The sequence below is a fragment of the Xylocopa sonorina genome, chromosome 4 (genome assembly GCF_050948175.1).
Source record: "Xylocopa sonorina isolate GNS202 chromosome 4, iyXylSono1_principal, whole genome shotgun sequence".
Taxonomy (NCBI): Eukaryota; Metazoa; Arthropoda; class Insecta; order Hymenoptera; family Apidae; genus Xylocopa; species Xylocopa sonorina.
Window position 1 is genome coordinate 14,751,354 of NC_135196.1, and position 18,610 is coordinate 14,769,963.

At 39.9% G+C, this 18,610-nt stretch overlaps 1 protein-coding gene across 2 annotated transcripts; it reads left to right on the forward strand.

The window, feature by feature from the left end:
- Positions 1-1,021: 1,021 nt before the first annotated feature.
- On the forward strand, positions 1,022-15,312 carry Hr39 (nuclear hormone receptor FTZ-F1 beta). Of its 2 annotated transcripts, none has more exons than XM_076894312.1 (8): positions 1,022-1,506; positions 10,334-10,886; positions 10,954-11,387; positions 11,580-11,963; positions 12,394-13,075; positions 13,155-14,047; positions 14,138-14,428; positions 14,525-15,312. In XM_076894312.1, exons 2-7 carry the CDS (start codon positions 10,547-10,549, stop codon positions 14,402-14,404), a joined length of 3,000 nt encoding a protein of 999 aa, XP_076750427.1. In that variant the 5' UTR covers positions 1,022-1,506; positions 10,334-10,546; the 3' UTR covers positions 14,405-14,428; positions 14,525-15,312. The 2 variants fall into 2 exon arrangements, with proteins under 2 accessions (XP_076750427.1, XP_076750428.1); XM_076894313.1 differs by lacking the exon at positions 1,022-1,506 and adding an exon at positions 4,323-4,451.
- The last annotated feature ends 3,298 nt before the right edge of the window (positions 15,313-18,610 follow it).

The following is an 18,610-nucleotide window of genomic DNA, read 5'->3' on the forward strand; positions in this document are numbered from 1 at the left end:
TAAGACGTTGGAAAAGAATTTTCTTTCAAGAATCGCTGTCGAGACTCAGCGTATCCATTTTACAATGTATCAAGCGTTCATCGGGTGAATACTTTTTGAAATACATTTTGCCATCGTTGTTCAGGCATTTACGTCCTCGCCCCTCTCCTCCTCTCCCCCTCCCCCCGGCCAACATTTCTCTCTGTAGTCAAGAAATATTCGTATTTAATTGTCCGAACGAGTTAAGCAAGAAAGATCGAATCGATATGATCGTCATGGGTGGAAAGGGCTCGCTCACGTTTCCTGAAACGCGTTCAACCGGGTTCGAATCAAACGCATTCCGCGACTTTTTTGCCGCACACCGCCAAGAATTATAGATGCCAATCGCTGTCAAGCGGAGCTGAAGGAAAATGCTTTGGCGACCCCGGTCAGTCTCGAGCGTTGAACCATGATCATTTACGTTTACTTGACTTACACCATTAACAATCCAGCGTTATAATGTACAGGCACGTTCCTTATTTCAGCCAAGTTCCTTCCTTAGCCAGGCATCAAATATGAGTACGTAGCGAAAGTGAGTAATTTTGTACATAGTTCCGATATATATACTTACATTATACATATCGTTTGCTATCATTTCGTTTGAATCATTTTCAAGGATAAACTTTATCGTGATATAAACTTCCTCGCGTAGGGAAGATATCTTATCCACTAGGTACGTTAAATTCTGTCCTAAATATCAAGCACAGTCATTGGTATAATAAAACGTCACGATAAACTTTACCCAATGGATACATATTTTTCATGTTCCCTCAAATTCCATTTCCATTCCAAGTTCGAATAATATTTACAGATTATTATCTTTCTCGGTCGTAGCTCCGACGATTCTCATCTCCTCGCACTCCTACCTTTTTAATTCGATCGAACATCACCCGGTTTTTTCACCCGAAGAGGACAGCCATTGTCACAAACTGATGGTTCTGCGGTACTCGCGGACCACGTCTTATGTTATATAGTACATGGACGCGACGCACGGCAACGTCGTCCATCTGGTGTCGATGCACTGTACTATCGTCACTGGCTTCGAGAGCACGAGCGTAGAAAGAGAAAGAAAGAGACACAGGTACGAGAGGAGGTTGTGGTGTGAGGTAGCCACCAGTCAACAGCGGAGACGGAGACGGAGACGGAGAGTCCGAGGTAGCCCCGTGCCTGTAGTTGCCCGTGGCTCGTTGTAACTCGTTGTAACGTGACGCGAAGGTGTGCCAAGCTCTTTCGGTTGCCTGTTACTTCGTCCGAAGACGCCCGATCGCACGTCCTACCGCGGTGTCGCGTATGGAAAGAGTGTCGGTAGTAGTGTTGTGTGATCTATTCGGTCTATCCACCCTTGTGCGCCAGCCGAAAAAACTATACCAGCCGAGCCAGTACATCATCGTGGAAAACTGTCAAGAGTGTCGTGTCCCAGACGCTGGCTTCCAACGCGAACGCCACGAGCGAACCTCGTCGCGGCCCTCCTATCGCACGGAACATAAGGTAAGGAAACGCCGTACGCGGAAGTCGCACAGGGAAGTGAAGGTAAATTTGAAAATCGCCTGGACGACTCTACTCGGACGTTGCGCGTACAGAGGTTATGTTTCCCGATGACCCCTCGATCCCCTCCTGCTTCTTCTCGTTATCCCCTTTCCTTTCGTCGTTCTCTTCCTCTCTTCTCTTTTACTCTACCCCTCTCCCCTCTACCCGTTCATCTCTCGTCTCCTTTTTTTTTTCGCTTGATTTTTTTTCCATCGTCAACCGCGTATCCAGCGGAGAAAAATCGTTTCGATTTTATCGAGCCTACCGACCAGACGTACGTACTCGATACTTTCCGATGCCGGATCGATCGGCGGCGAATTTCGATTGCGGATCGATCGATCGCTGATCATTTAAATTTCTTTCTCTTTCTCTCTCTCTCTCTCTCTCTCTCTCTCTCTGTCTTCTATCTCTCCCTCTCTATCGCTCCCTTTAGGCGTCTCACCCTTTTGTCTCACTACGTCCTTTTCCTTCTTTCGCTTTCTCGGCCGCGAGTCGCGAAGGCACTCGCTCACGCACGGTCTCGCACACACCGGCGTATTCCACTTCTTTCCTGCAAGACCGTGTCGCGTAGCCTTTCTCGTGGTAACGAGTTTCGTAACTTCCCTCTATACAAGAGTCACGAACTATCAGCTGTCAGCCTCCGTGCTCGTACCACCTGTCCGAAAGTCGATTCTCTCCCTTTTCTCTCTCTCTCTCTCTCTCTCTCTCTCTTTCTCTCTCTCCCTTGTTCTTCACAATTTAAACCCCCGTCAACTGTTTTTACCCCCCTCCTATTTAACCTCGTACAACCCGCGTGTTCGGCTCGTCGCAAAGGGAGAAAAGTTGACGCGAACTTTTCATGATCCCGCGGCTCCCGTCCCAGGAACACGACAAGGGGAACGTGATATAGACGCGTGTCTGCGAACATGGCGAGGTAATCGGAGCAGCAAGCGAGGCTAACCGTGTTGGACAGTCATGTTGATATTTCGGCGCGCAGGCTTTCTGACTTGACAGCGTGACCGGCCTTGAGCCCCTCCGTGGCCCCTCTTGCACCCTTCACCTCCATCCCTACCATCAGAGGTAATACCTACACGATATACACTGCAGATCAGTGCTCCTCAACGCAAGATTCTTGTGCCTGTGGATTTTATTCGATCGCGCGCGCGCGCGCCAGCACCAACTTCTCTCTCTTTCTCGTAACGAGCTGCATATGGACGTTTCGTACTCTAACTGAACCCGTTAAACCACGGAGACAAGTAATTTCGTCGTTCTTGCGTACCTACCAAGTCACTTTGTTAATTCCTGGAAGTGTAACACTGTAACGTGTTTGAAAAATCATATTTTACATAATTTCACTTTTACACAAGTAAGATCAAAGTACCGTCGTGGGCTAAGTAATTTGTTATTGCAGACTTACTATATTGTTACGTAAAAATATTGTCTCGCACGTGTAAAGTCCTATTTGAGTCCGTTCAATCGTTTCGTCTGCGATAATGCATTCTTGTCGGAACGTTATCCTAACGTTATCAAATCGAAGGTCGAACGCGGAATCTAGCGCGTAGACAAGCTATCTACGATCAAGGAACTTCGAACGAAAGTCTGACATTCTACCAACGAGACGGTTGGTGCTAGTTTTTAATTAATCGTCGACTAATTGAAATCTGTATCTATCACTGGATCAAGAATTTGATATCTGGAAACTATGAGAACGATATAGAATGATGTAAGAATTATATGATATATGTTAAATTGAAGACACTTAACCCATCCTCTTATATTCTGCTATTTTGCTATCTTAATATCCATCTTTCTTCCACTTATAATTACACAAGCCTGGTTAATATACTGTAGTGTCTATGCGGTTGATAAAAATGTTTATAAAATGACATCTCATCTGCAATGATACCGTTATTATGAAAATATTATTGCCATTAAAAATATTTACAGTTCAATAAATAAGTTGAGAAAGATAAATGAAAATGAATAGGAGAGGGAGGGAGAGGAGACGTAGGGAGGGACAGAGAGAGAAATAAAGAGAAGTAGAGGAACACAAGAAAATCGCTGACTCGAGGCTAACTGTTACAGAAAAAAGGAAACGGGATCGAATAGATGGGGCGTTAGCCTATAGCGGTATATGTACACACAGTCAGTAATAACGTTATTGACACCAGATTAAGCACTGACATTTTCCGCAACATGCAACATATTGGAATAAAAACATGATTATTAATTGTAGCATTGAAGATTATATAAAATAAAAACGAAAATAAAGTTACTATGCGTATTTAAAAATGTTGAAAAATAGAAGAGAAAGCGTTACGTACTTTTCATATTTTAAAAGCAGGTTAATGAGTTGAAAAGATGAATATAATCTATACGATCCTCTAACATTGCTCATCTGCATTGTTTCGTGTTGAATATCCCACATTTCACGGAAATTGGTAGTGCTACCTGACATTCTCAATAAATTCACAATCGTTTTTACCAAAGCATGCAAGTTGCTTCCGAGGTCATCTTGCGGGTATTCTTGAAATCAATGATGCATTTTCATGAAATACTCTGTATCTACGTAAATTCTTAAAATAAGAAAAGTTTCGTCAATATTACTCTTATTATCGTAAAGATTATTTGACTGTTTATGAAACGTAGTGTAAACTATTAAATGTTCTAACTGTAATTTTATTAATCCACAGCGTTCTCATGACGGTCATTTAAAAAGATCTAACTCTCGAACCGCGGTGCGCGCGCATCTTTCGCGCAGTGAAGTTAGTCAAATGTATCGAATTGTATTAACATAACCTTTAAACATGAAAAGTATTGTAACACGGAACAAGAGAAACATTTACCCGTAAAGTGTTGCGAATGTCATTTCCGTGGATAACTTTTGTCCCTGTTCCAGGCTTTTTCTTCACCTTTTCTTCACCCAGGTAACGAATGTTTCTTTATTAATGCAAAATGCAAGATGCAGGTAAAACCCGTCGCCAGTGGCGGCGACGGGCCTGTCCACAATACTGCCTCCCGTGGTAATCGCTATTCGGGATTGCGCAAGCTCCTTCTCGATTTTATCATGACCGCAGAGTGTGTATACGACACGTGCATATACAGGCTAACTCGTGAGTAAATGCAACGTGAATATGCGTGTAACGCGTTTAAAAGTAAACGAACGAGTAAATGTCGTTCAACTATATAACACCATGTATCGAAAAAATAGGCATATGCTTTTGGAAACTCTAACTCGTCCAATGCATAGTTGGATAAATGTCATCACATTTAAACTTTGTTAATAACGAGGAAATAGTGTTTAAGTGGTGCAGACACAGTTGAATAAATTTATAACGTAAGTTTCTCATAACATGAATGTAACAAATATTTCTATATTGAAGTGTAATAGTACATACCGTTTGACTCTGTTTTCTTTAGCATATTATCAGGCCTGGTCTAGAAGAAAACATCTGAATGCATTTTTATTCCATTGCATATACATGGCAGAATAAAAACTGCAATGTGATAGGACAATGTAGATATAGAATGCAATGTAGATAGGTATGCACACATTACGTAGAGAATTCTGTGTCGTGCGAATGTCTTTCGTCGTGCATATGCAGTCCCACACGCCGCACGTGAAAAGAGAAAAAAGAGACAGAGAGAAGGAGTATGTGGTGGAAACTCCCTGGATCCTTGAGACGCGGATAGGCCTAGTGTGACTTATGAATATTGATGAACCTTTCCCGACGTACTGGCCCGGCCGCACCTTGATCGTTTGTTGCTACTCGACAGCAATCTTCCTCTATTCTTCCTCCCATTTCTTTTTTCGAATCGACTTTTCTTTAACTCACCATGTCTTAGCCACATATTTACGTGCGTTCATCTAACAGCATTCGCACGAATACACACGCCTCTAAATGTTAAGTAACGAATGCATTTGCAGCGACAATCATTTTAAACGAAAAAACCGACATAGTTGCGCAGCATATTCAAGGTATCGTAAGAATTGCGAGTTCATATAAGAAAATATATACGTATATGTACAATCGTTTGCAGCACGCATATACAAGTGCATATCCGTTTTGATAGAAATATTCTACTCTGTCTTCTAGCATGCTGCTGGAAAGTGGTTTAATTCAAGGCTTTGATCTAGAAATACCGTGTCTATCATAAATATGCGAATATTACATTCTAGAGGTCGCTGAAAATTCTTCGATCCATTTAGGATACGCTACACGATAATAAATTTACATTTCAACCTAACAAGCAAGCCGTTGTAAATGTAATCTCAATCACAAGTGACTATAACGCATAAATGCAGATGTGGTGTGGAAACACAAAATTCTGTTAAGGAATGTGAATGGACGATGTTAGAAGAGAATTTAACTGGTTTATGGAGAGAGTTAGGTATAATGAAATCGCATGAACAAATAAAACAGCAGGAAGCTGTCACCTTCTCGGGGATATATTGCGAATGGTATGCAGGATCGTGTAGGTTTTGTTCGAATCACGTCTAGAATACATGCCTATGCGCAATCTATAATCTGTAAAATTAATCACCTCGAGAGGAGCGTAGTACATTGGGTAATGAGTTGTACTTTATTAACCTCTCAATGATTGTTAACTTCTACTTTTACACATTCTTACCCAGGAATTTCGTTAAATTCTCCTGTTTTATAAATCTTATTATAGGAATTTGGAAATGTGCGTTCACCGGTTTGATAATTGGATTAGAATCACCAAAATCGTTGTCCAGCTCATTGCGTGCATGTGTCGACACTTTTCTGTGGAAATCGCAAATTCGACGCGATCTCGTTAAGACAGGCGAAAACAAAATGTGGCAATGTATACGGGACGACGGTAGCTGGCTGCTGCAGCCGATCCCGAACCGAACCGGTTCTTGATGTTGCTCAAAAATGCTTCTCGACCGACTATAATAATTTTAATTGACACCCAGACCAGACCACTGAGTATCCTCGATCGTCATGTACATGCAAAGCTACCTCGTACGAGGTGTTGTATCTGGCAAATGAAAAATAAACATTCTTCATATTTTTACGCAATCTCAAACGCTTTATCTGCCTAGGCGTCGCGATATTTTCATTTTTTCTTTTATCGTTTTATCGCCAATGGACAAGGAACGTGACGCAAGAATAGCAGAAACTATAATGTGCATTAATTTCAGAAACTTCTATTCAATTTTTCAATTATTTTTATAGTTTGTCATAAGCATTATTCTATAGTATAGAGCGTAGAGTACATTATATTTAGACTCGACCGGATAACAGTTTTATCCGAACAGTATATCAATTTATTTTGTTCTTTCATCTTAACGTGACTGTTTTACCAAGGAAAAATCAAAGGTCTGAAAGGGTAAGAAAAATGCATAACTAACAGAAACATTTTCACGCATCGAATCAATAAAGGTGTGCATGTGATTGGCGTTAGAACGCGCATTCATAAACACGCGCAGCCATAGAAAATATGTGTTGGGGCTACGTATGCACGTTCGACGATATATTAAGATGTATGCGCAGTATGGGCCCTGCTCGAGCCCACTGGCCCGGGTGAAAGGAAAACCCGCGCCTACTTCCCGAGTAAAACGGAGAGAGAAAGAAAGAGAAAGATATTCCACGTCGAATCCAGTGCTTTTCGTACGTGGTGCGTGACTGTGGAGACGAGGAAAGCTTCTATGAAATACCTTAGTATGCTCCATGCTTATTGTGTAATGGACAGTCGTGTAAACCTTTAATTATCACGCGTTATCGATCCCCAGAGGTAGTGAGAAAGTCCATCGTGTTAAAATAGCACGTAAAATATTACCAACTGCATTTCTGTTTGCTTACATGTTGTACTATCTATATATAACATGCAAGTATATACTTTTTAAGTTAAAAATGTCGAAAAGATAAGTGTACGTGATCTGCAGTAAAAAGAAATGAAACTTAATAAATGCATTTCACTTGAATAAATGCAATTTCAAACCCGTCATTAAAACAGTAGGCCAAATGGGTCTGTTGATGTAACTCTCAGGTTGATGTAAGCACCTACATCCACTAAACCTGTGAACATCTGCAATCAGAATAAAATTAGATGTATAAATTTCTTAATTTAAGTTTGTTTACGGAAATGTACACTGGCTCAGCAGTTCCGTTGATTTGTGCTAAATTCGGTAAGATCATAATTTGTGCATTTAACTTGTGTCAGTACTGCATATCGAAGTCAAATGTCCGTCGTACTCGTTTATCCTTCGTTGGTATCGCTTTAGAAAGTGTGCACAGTTCCCGATAGAAACAACCTCTCACGTTACCAATGTGCAAGTCTTTCCACGAAACATACTCTATTTTGATAATTAAAATCTATGCTGGTCGTAGCTAAACGATACGAAATTTTTGAAACAAAAACATTTTAACAGTCCACCTTACATTACACAACAGAGGTGCCATATCATCTGTAAAAATATAATTTATCGAGTACAAATAGTCTCTGTTAATGAAATGTATTCATTTTTTAATAAATAAATTTTAATAAAATACCGAATATTGAAATATCCATAATCGATCCACTATCGGTACAATATAACGGATTTTTGACCTTCCCAACTCGCGTTAGTTCTTAGTATCGTTTACAGATGACAATTATTTACGTGTTTTGCTAAAATAAAAAAATTTCTTCAGTCATATAATAGATGGACAACATTGAATGACAAGTTAAAAAAAAGTTACGACAAGAATGACTTTCCGTTTCCTTGGCGAAAGATATAGCCGACGATGACGTTTTACTTGGCCCACGTTTTGTCGGCAATGACAAGACTAACGTAATAGGAAAACAAACGTGGTTCTTCTTACTTCTTTCATGGTCATTCCGACTCTGAATCCGGGGCCTACCGTACATACGACCGGCTCAAAATAGAGTCGGCGTGTTCTCATAAGGTCATCGATCCCTCTTCCGCATCACCTGTCATGCTTACACCTCCTATCGAGACATAGAGATAAAGGTACGCGGCGGGCAAACCTTTTGCACATTTTGGCAAGGACACGCGCCTTTGTATCAACACCTTGAAAGATATGTACAAGCAGTACCTTGAATCGATGATTCCTTGAAGTCAGCTATGTATGTTCGTTTCAATGAAGCCATCACGCGTCCCGTAATAAGAAAAGAATGTTTACGAGATATTGATACGCTTCCCACGCTATTACAACACAACAGTATCTATATAAATAAACTTCAATCAACATTGATAAACTGTTCTCGTGAAAGAGTTTCCTTATAGGTTAAGAGAGTCATCGTTCGAGCGAATACAAAACTTTCTAACCTCGGGATTGGAAAACTGTGATGGAAAAAGAGTGAAAGATACGAAATCGTCGAGAGTTTTGAAGAAAGATTAACCTTTGCGGGACTGCATTCGTCCAAATATGCGAAAAAGAGCGATCCTAATGCATCGTGGTGGCGTGGCCGGTGTGCCGCCCGGTCAGAGTAGGGAGAAAAGACCTTGAATCGCGTCACGTGATCACGAAGGTACATTGGAGTTGGGTAGGGCGGTTGCAGAGGGCCTTGACCTTAACGTCGGCGTCGCAGTCGTAGTTGTATCTACCATCGTTATGGCCTCTGCAATCCTCCGAGAGAAGAGGTCGATACGGTCGCGTGTTAGCTGAGTTACGGTTTAATTCTTTCCGTTCTTTCTTTTTTCTTTTAGTTTGATCTATCGCATTTCTTACGAAACTTCTACTCATTTCCCAGACTGCATGCAGACAACTGTCGCACGATGCCGTTCAAACGACGAAATGTTCTTTCTCCACGTACATATGTACTATCGTGTTTGTGACATAGGGTTTTCAAACTCTATGTCGTACATACATTGATACAGTTGTGCACTAGCAATGTTCTAGTATCATGATTTATTCGTCGTACATGTTTGTGGCAAATGGTTAAAGAACGGCGAGGTACGATTAAGAAGTGCGCATTTTTAACGCTTAAAATCGATAGCAATCGTAAATGATTGAGCGTAAGGCGTTTTGTACTATCTTTTTGCTACTACTGCTGTTCATTCAATGAACAGATAATTCTTGTATGTTATACTTCGTGGCACGGAATACGCATGCGTAGACTTGTAGAGAGGGCACTTCTTGGTTATGTTGAAACGTAAATATGAAATTCCACTACGTTACCTGTAGATATTCATTGGGATAGATGTTTGATAAAAGGCTAAAATTGACCCGTTCTTAACAGGAACACAGACGGTAAACGTTGCACTATCGTCTGGAAATAATTAACGGTGTTGACGCATCGTGTAAATGCACGTAACGGACAAAGAGCACGATTTTGTACCGGTTTTTCCTTGCCCGGTGCGTTATATCGTATTGCGTGATCAGTTACAAACAAAAGGCGCTAGTACGAAGCCCGTTTGCGTTTCCGCACGAAGGTCGATCGGCGGTTCTGCGGGAGCGGAAGTAGACCGGCCTTGCGGGACGGCCGTCGATGCACACTAGCGGAACTTGGATTGTGTGGGACCGCTTCTACAGTCTCGGTTCCTCAAATGCACTCGCGAACGCTCTCCGTGCACTTGGATGCGCTTTCTTGTAATACATCTTGATGAAACACTATACCATCTTGATAAGAATTATTGCTCTTTTTTTCCTCGCGCAATACTTCTTTCCGTTCCTACCTTTTTTTTCCATGCTTGCGCTTTAACATTAAAATGGTCTCGCGTATATCAGCTTGAAATAGAACATTTTTATCACGAATTATGCGTCCTTTTGTCATCACGATATCTTTCAGTATAATATTATATCGCTTTCGCTAACTCTCCCATTTCTATTCGCAGGCACGCCGGCACCAACCGATCTCCAATGTCCGAATTCACGCTAACGTGATCTCAACGAACGGCCAACGGGGTAAATAATAGATCGTCACCGAACAGTCACGAGCGACTATCCAGCGCAACCAGAGAAGTTCTCTCCAGGATGCAGCAGGGTTTCGCGACCGTCCAAAGACTCCGTGTCGCGTCACGAGCGTGCGGCGGATTAACCAGCTGAGGATGTCGGAGCAAAACGGACCCAGCGAGGGCCCAGGTCCTGGTCCCGGGCCGGGCCCTGGTTGGTGGCCAGCCTCGCAGTCCTGGAAGACGAATTCATGCACCGTCGCATCCTCGTCCGCCGGTCCCGCAGCTCCAGACAACTCCGCCTCCGTCTCTGCGTCCTGTACCACCTCTACCTCCTCACTGGCGACTACCACTTCGGTCACATCCTCGACTAGCTGCTGTTCCTCGACCCCTGGCGGGCCGTCGTGCACGATCAGCACGGCTCGTTCGACCGAAACCGGAAAGAATGTCTCTGTCACGACAATCAACGTACCCCCCAATCAGGATGTGCACGATGGTAACTGTCGATTGAAATTTCCGTGCTTTTAATGCGATTATTAAAAAAAACGAAAATCAAATTGCAGGTAAAGGTATATGCAAGTATCTTGCCGGTCAAAACGGCGTGACGGTGTCCGTTGTCTCAAGTTGTGGCTCCGTACTAGGCTGCGGAAACGCGAACGTCGTATCCACCACGGGAATCGGTACTAGCAATGGCTCGCAGAGCATAGGCATCGGGATCGGAGTGAACGTTCTGACGCAGAACACGGCGGACGATGATGCCGAGGACAGCGACGTCGAGATCAGTAAAATCGACTTCCGTGGGGTGAATCTGCGTACGAAGAAGAAACGAGACGCGTCGGGTAGCCAGAGCGGTGAGAAAATCGGCGACGGGGACGTTGAGGATGGAAACGGCTGTTACGATGGGAACGACGTGTCCCAACAGCAGCCAGAAAGACCTATGTCATGGGAAGGAGAACTGTCGGACCAAGAAATGTCTTCCAATACGATTACGAATCAGGTACGCGCTCCACCTCGCATGATTCATTATTGTACGAGGCCAAACCGTTTAATGATGCTATTTTAGATTATGTTAACCTGCGATTGACTGTGTGTCTGGGCAGAGAGCGAGCATGATGTATAAATGTAGGAAGCAGAGTTTTAGACTTTTGCTTTTAGAAACTTTGCTTAAAAAATGTTTCTTTCGTCATAGGATACGCACGAGGACATATCAATGGAGGGTGTCCAAGTATGTGGCTCGAGTCCTGGGCCTATGGAACAGAAGTTTCCCATAAAACCAGAGCCAGACTTCCGATCTAGCCCTGGATTTACGTTTAGCTCCTTTCATGACACAGGATTACCACTAGCCCATAATCAACCGATTCAACAGCAGCAACAGCAACAACAGCAGCAGCAACAGCAGCAGCAACAACAACAACAACAACGCAATATTGAAAATCTCGAACAAACACAACAAAATGACTTACCTCTTCTCGTAGGAAAACTACTTGGCGGTTACAATAGTTCGACTCCAAATCATAGTCCAGTGTTAAATCCTAGACATCATCTGACTAAGCATAGCCACACAAGATCGCAGGTAACGTAAACGAACGGATATTCTATTTTAACTTTGTCTGCCAGATGATACAGTAAAATCTTACTGCTTATTTAATGTTCACTTACTGTCTAAAGAGCATTGCATACGCTAGCATGTTTCAGCATCCCTTAACAGATGTTTCAGTAGTCAAATTCTCTGCTGCTCCAAGTTCCGTTAATGGAATTTCCCGATAATAGATGCTTCAGCAATCAAATTTTCCACTAATTGATGTTCCAATAATCGATCATTGCATTGTTCACTGAAATTCATTACGAAAATATATTTTATCGTTAAATATCGTTATTTACTAACTGATTGAAGGGACGTTCTCGCCTTGCTTGCTTTGTATTACCATTTTTTTACATTTTTTTTTTTACACAAATAATATGCCACTTTTATAACAATCCCTGACAATTTGAAAACTTTTCAGGTACCGTCACCGGACTCGGCGATTCATTCAGCGTACAGCGTATTCAGTTCTCCAACGCAGAGCCCCCACGCAGCTCGTCATTCTGCTCTAGGAGCAGGAAGTCCAGTCCCATCTTCGTCATTATCCCTGTCGCGACATAGCTTCAACAACTCGACCTCTTCGTTGTCATTGTCATTGTCACATTCGCTCTCGAGGAACAACTCGGACGCCTCGAGCAGCTGCTACAGTTACGGTTCCCTAAGTCCACCCACTCATTCACCCGTCCAACAACCAAGACATCCCCAGCATCACCAACATCAGGTGGCTCAAGGAAGTCCGCTCCATCTACCAGCAACAGCCTCGCCTGCCATCGCTCATCATTACGCCTCGTCCGCGCCTGGTTCCGAACTTTCACCGGAGGGACACGTCGCAGCAGACGATCAGGAAGATTGTCGAATACCGTCAGCCCCGTCCGGCATTTCCACTAGACAACAACTGATCAATAGCCCGTGTCCAATTTGCGGGGACAAGATCAGCGGCTTCCATTACGGAATCTTCTCGTGCGAATCGTGCAAGGGATTTTTCAAACGCACCGTCCAGAATCGGAAAAACTACGTGTGCCTTAGAGGCGCGGGCTGTCCGGTCACTGTCGCAACCAGGAAAAAGTGCCCCGCCTGCCGATTTGACAAGTGCCTCAATATGGGTAAGACGAATGGACCATTCATTATCTATACTAATCTATCGATCGTACAATGTATTTATCAACGCGATATAACGAATAGGAATGAAGCTCGAGGCGATTAGAGAGGACCGTACCAGAGGTGGGAGAAGTACCTACCAATGTACGTACACACTTCCGGCGACCCTGGTCGGTAGCCCTGCGAGCAGCATGACCAGCGACAAGTTAGCCACAGGAGGAAATTGTAGTCCAGCTCCGGTCGGTAGCGAGTATCATTATACCGCTAGGCATTACTCTAATCACTCCCACAAGATGCAGGTGGTGCCGCAACTTTTGCAGGATATCATGGACGTAGAGCATTTGTGGCATTACAACGATAACGATCGTATGTCTGGGATTCAAGCTGGAGGAACGAACACCACCACGAACACAACACACGACACAATATTATTGGGAGTCGGAAGTGGCGGAGGAACCGGAACTGCAAACGACGCGAGTTCAGGTGTTGAATGTTCCTCCAACGGGACCACGGGAAACGGTAATCCCAGCAGCAGCAGAAGAGACGACAGGTCGTGCTCTTCTGTATCTGCAATTAATAATGATCAACGAGCTGCGCCCATAAACAGCAATCCTCAAATGAACAATACAAACGGTAATCCGATTCAGCATCCGGACTTTCTGTCAAACCTCTGCAACATCGCTGATCATCGGCTCTACAAAATAGTGAAGTGGTGCAAGAGTTTGCCGTTATTCAAGAACATTTCGATCGACGATCAGATCTGTTTATTGATTAATTCCTGGTGCGAGCTACTGCTCTTCTCGTGCTGTTTTCGCAGTATGAGCACTCCCGGTGAAATTAGAGTGTCTCTCGGCAAGTCAATTACATTAGAACGAGCCAGACAACTTGGCTTGGCGACTTGCATCGAGAGGATGCTCGCGTTTACCAACAATCTAAGAAGGCTTCGAGTCGATCAATACGAATACGTCGCGATGAAGGTAATTACTTTTCCTCCGTTTATTCACCCTCCGTGGTAGTCTATAATATTCGAAGGAATTAATATATCTTACAATTTATGTTACACGTAGGTAATAGTGTTGTTGACATCTGATACCAGTGAATTGAAGGAACCGGAAAAAGTTAGAGCGTCTCAGGAAAAGGCTTTACAAGCATTGCAACAGTACACCATAGCGAGGTACCCAGAGATGCCTGCCAAATTTGGTGAATTATTATTGAGAATTCCAGATTTACAAAGAACATGTCAAGCGGGAAAAGAATTACTGAGTGCGAAACGCGCCGAAGGAGAAGGCAGCTCGTTTAATTTGTTGATGGAATTGTTGAGGGGAGATCATTGAATTATTTTTACAATGAAAAATGCCGTAAGTAATTCGTTTAGTGTAGTAAAAGGAAAATAGCTTTCGCAAGTATCATTCAAAATGGTATAACAGAATGAAAGACAAAACTCTTTTTTCCAGATTCCACGCTTATAGGATTTCATAAGCTTAGGGAATTGGATGTATTAGAAGCAGGAGAACTAGAAAGAAAACCATAACTTTACAAGTCCATGATACATTAGTTCTGGGTGAAGGGACTACATTCTTATAGAACTAATTAGAGGTTGATTGCTTGATGCGTTAAGCGAATGAGAAATGATGTTCTTCTTTTTTTTTTCTTTTTTATATGCTTCCATGGGGGTGTTGCAGAATGCAAGCCTGCCTTGAAACACGAATTTCGAAGCGGCCTATGGTATGCTCGAAATGTCCGGCATGCATATTTCTATGCAAAAGAGACTGAAAGTATAATCGAAGGAGAGATGCAGAGCATTTACTTTTATAATAATATTAATGTACAGAGGTAGAAAGATTGAGAGACAGAGAGAAAGGTAGAGAGAAAGAATGAAAGAGAGAATGAGAGAGAAAAAGAAGCGCGACAGTCGGTATCAAATAGCATAAAAATGCTAAATTTTATTATATAGGTAGGTTCAATCTGTTCAAGTAAATGACGAATACAGAGTTTTAACCTTAATAATTATTATAATGATAAAAACAACCAGTATTTTGTATTATTCTGCGCTTACTTAAGAATAAGACACAGAATGATGTCTTACATCCCGGTAACGAAAGTGTACTTAAAATATGAGTCGACCAATTGTTTACTTATAGAACAGTTAATCGTGTAATAATTATTAGGTAGTAACATCGAGTTAACATATTGTCATCGGAACATTATGGTTTTATCATATAAAAATACGTCTTCTTTTTTATTCTCTGTATGTTTTAATAATGCACCAACGACGGATGATAAAATTTCGTACGTTACGACCAACATATATATGTATATGTGCACATAGAAATATTTTTTTTTAATGCCACAAAAATGTTAATGGCAACAATATGTTTTATTGTACATAAATTTTAGTTCAAGACCATTGTTTCGAAATTATATTCTATATGATGAGATTTTTGTGGAATTTTTATGAAAATTACGTTTTAGTCGTTATTAAAATTTTACTACGCTACTATTGTTTAGTAATTAAAGCGGTTTACATTTGGTTTATTATATTTATCTAAAATAATGTGTACCTTTTGTCGTAATGAAAGTAGAATTGTTAAGACCAACGGTCAAGGATTTTATATTAGAAACGAGTGGAAAAATTATATTTGCAATATTCAATTCGATGAAAATATAACTTGATCGATCGAAAAATTCAATTATATTTGTAGGGTACATCATCAGAGGAGAAATAATTTGTTATGCATTTGATATAATTGTTAACAGAAAATGAAGTTATGAAAAAAGAAAAACAAAAGTATTACGCTTTAACTGTGAGCTGGTGCAATTTTTCTGCTTCGAATATATATATTATATATATATATGAAAGAAAAATTTTTTGTTACAAAAATAGATTGTTCGATGGAGCTCGAGTCTCTCATTTAGAACTAAAAAAAAAAAAAAAAAAAGAAAAAAAAAATACTCACTTCTGTCGTTGGTACTGTAATGAGACTGTCATAGCAACGCATTATTCTTTTTATTAATGCAGCAATTAAGTTTTGTTCTTTTTATTTTTTCTTTTTGGTTCATTGATAAGAATATTACAACACGCAATACTTAATCTGTAATGTAACTTGTAAGAATCGTCTTCCCGTCTTTAATGCCAGATTTCTTGATACAAAAATTGTGGATCATTCTGTTGTATGCAGAGTGTTCATCAAATGTGATAACAAGTATCGTAACTTTCATTGATGATAATTTCAGATAGTTTACCTTGTTCGTTTTCATTAATAGAAAATGATGAACATCGTTTTACAAAAATAAGGAAAAACATTTATTCTCAATCATTTATATACTATAATAGAATACAATCTTAATCTCAATCTGTGTTGAAAGCAATTATTAGCGTAAAGTCCCTTGTTTATCACGTTTAATGAAATACTCTGCATAAGTAAGCATACTATATGCATAGTAAAGCATCTTGTTTATAGTCTCCTCATTAAGTATCAAATTCTTGTTGTACTAATTCAACAAAAATTTGTCTCCATTAGATCATTTAATATATTATATCTTCTTCAGAAATCAGTATTTAAAGTTCTGGAGAACAATTTTCCGTACTAATACAGTTTCAAAATATATACTTAAAAGCTTACAGATATAGAAATTCTATATTGTTGTTTACGAATGAACATTTCTATTTTCGATGAATAAGAGTTCTCCCCTTAAATATAGTTCTTATTAAATTAGTACTATTCACTAATAAAGGAATAAAATAAGTTGTCCAGCTACAAATATATTCAACAACAATGCAGCTTTTTTTTTAAATTCTAAATCGAATTCGAATTTCAGATGAAAACAATAGATTGAAATTTCAGATTAAACTATAACAATTGATTCAGCAAAAGGTTTCCAAAAGCATTTGTTTCGGTACTTAAAGAAAATATCGTTTTTCATGTAATTTAAAGAAAAGAGCAAAGAGTATATGTATTGTATTGAAAGATACATCAGATTTTAACAGTAAGTAGGGGTCTACGGACCATCGGACATTTTTAGCAAATGATTATAACAGGAAATTTTTCTATTAAAAGAAGTATTATTAGCGCAGTAATTAATGGAGTATTATAAAACAAAAACTGAAATCTTTGTGCCTTCAATAAAATTTAGTATTTTAATTGTTTCATAATTTGTAATGCAAAGTAGAAAGGAAACGAATTAAATAAATGACAAGAAAAAGATCACAGGAATAATGTAAATATCTTACGTAGAGCTAATATCGATTTTATTCAAATTGAAAATTCTGCGTTACTTGCTTTCAACAAATTTGGCCAAAGAATAATTTGTTCAGAACTTAAACGATGCAGGAACAAAGTTGAACTAGAATTTTTTTCATTCGTCTGCTGCATCTAAGAATTTGTTCTATGCGAAGAATTATTCAGCATCGATTTTAAAAATGATGAAAACATAAAAGCTAAATATAATATTGTAAATATAAAGAGACAGAATATTTTTCTGCGATGTGTGAAAAATAAATAAGAAATATAAAAGAGTAGAGAAATTACTGACTCGAATGATCGAATGAAGTGTAAACGCAAAGAGAATGTACGTGAGAGAGAGAGAGAGAAAGAGAGAGAGAGAGAGAGAGAGAGAGAGAGAGAGAGAGAGAGAGACAGGGAGAAAATTTCAGTCCATATACATATAATGCTGACTTCGCAGAAAGTGCATAAATTGAACTTATATAAAAAATGTTGATATATATTATCTAGTTTGTTAAAAAGAAACGACTGACCTACGTTTGAGAAAGAACAAGAGAATATGATAAAGACTTCAGTTTTAAGAACTTTTATCGTAATGATTGTTAATTAGAAAATTCGATAGGAATAACATGGTCTTCCGTTCCCAAGCAAACAAGCGAAGACTTAAAAATTTTTTTGCCAAATAATGACAATAATACGGATGAAGCCGTGGAACCCTTTAATATACATTATAATATAATAATATCAAGGAGCTTAAATAAAATAGATTGTAACGATGATTAACACATATACAAAAGCGCGTGTTAGAACTAAAGAAACTATATTCTAGGCTTAATGAACAGATGCTTGCCCCCTTGTACAATGTAACGTGTAATCTTGGTACATTATCAAACGGGGCGAGAAATTTTTATATAAATTGTAAAAATATATTAACAAATTTCATATCTCCCTCGATGAACTGACTTGCATCATTTCTTTCTTGCGACAACCACACGATTATCAAGTCGGTTGATCAGAAAAAAAAGACAGGTTGCTAAAGTGTAATCGCTAAAAATACTTTATACTCTCGACATAGGAAAATGGCTATTTAAACGTAAATTACATAGATAGTAATTTTATACGTACACAATCATTACAGAATAAACAAATTTTTATAAACTACTGTGTTCTCCAGCAATTCAACGAACTGATATCGTATCTTTAAAAATAATAGAAACCAATTGCTTCTTCATCGTAAAATTCACTTTTAATAAACATGAATATCGTCGAATTTGTTTACACATTTATGTTAAACATTTATTTCTGCATGAAACCAGC

Coding starts and splice junctions, on each gene's coding strand:
- Hr39 (XM_076894312.1), top strand. CDS start 10,547: ATGTCGGAGCAAAACGGACCCAGCGAGGGCCCAGGTCCTGGTCCCGGG. Junction 10,887..10,953: donor CAATCAGGATGTGCACGATG/GTAACTGTCGAT, acceptor ATCAAATTGCAG/GTAAAGGTATATGCAAGTAT. Junction 14,048..14,137: donor ACGAATACGTCGCGATGAAG/GTAATTACTTTT, acceptor TGTTACACGTAG/GTAATAGTGTTGTTGACATC.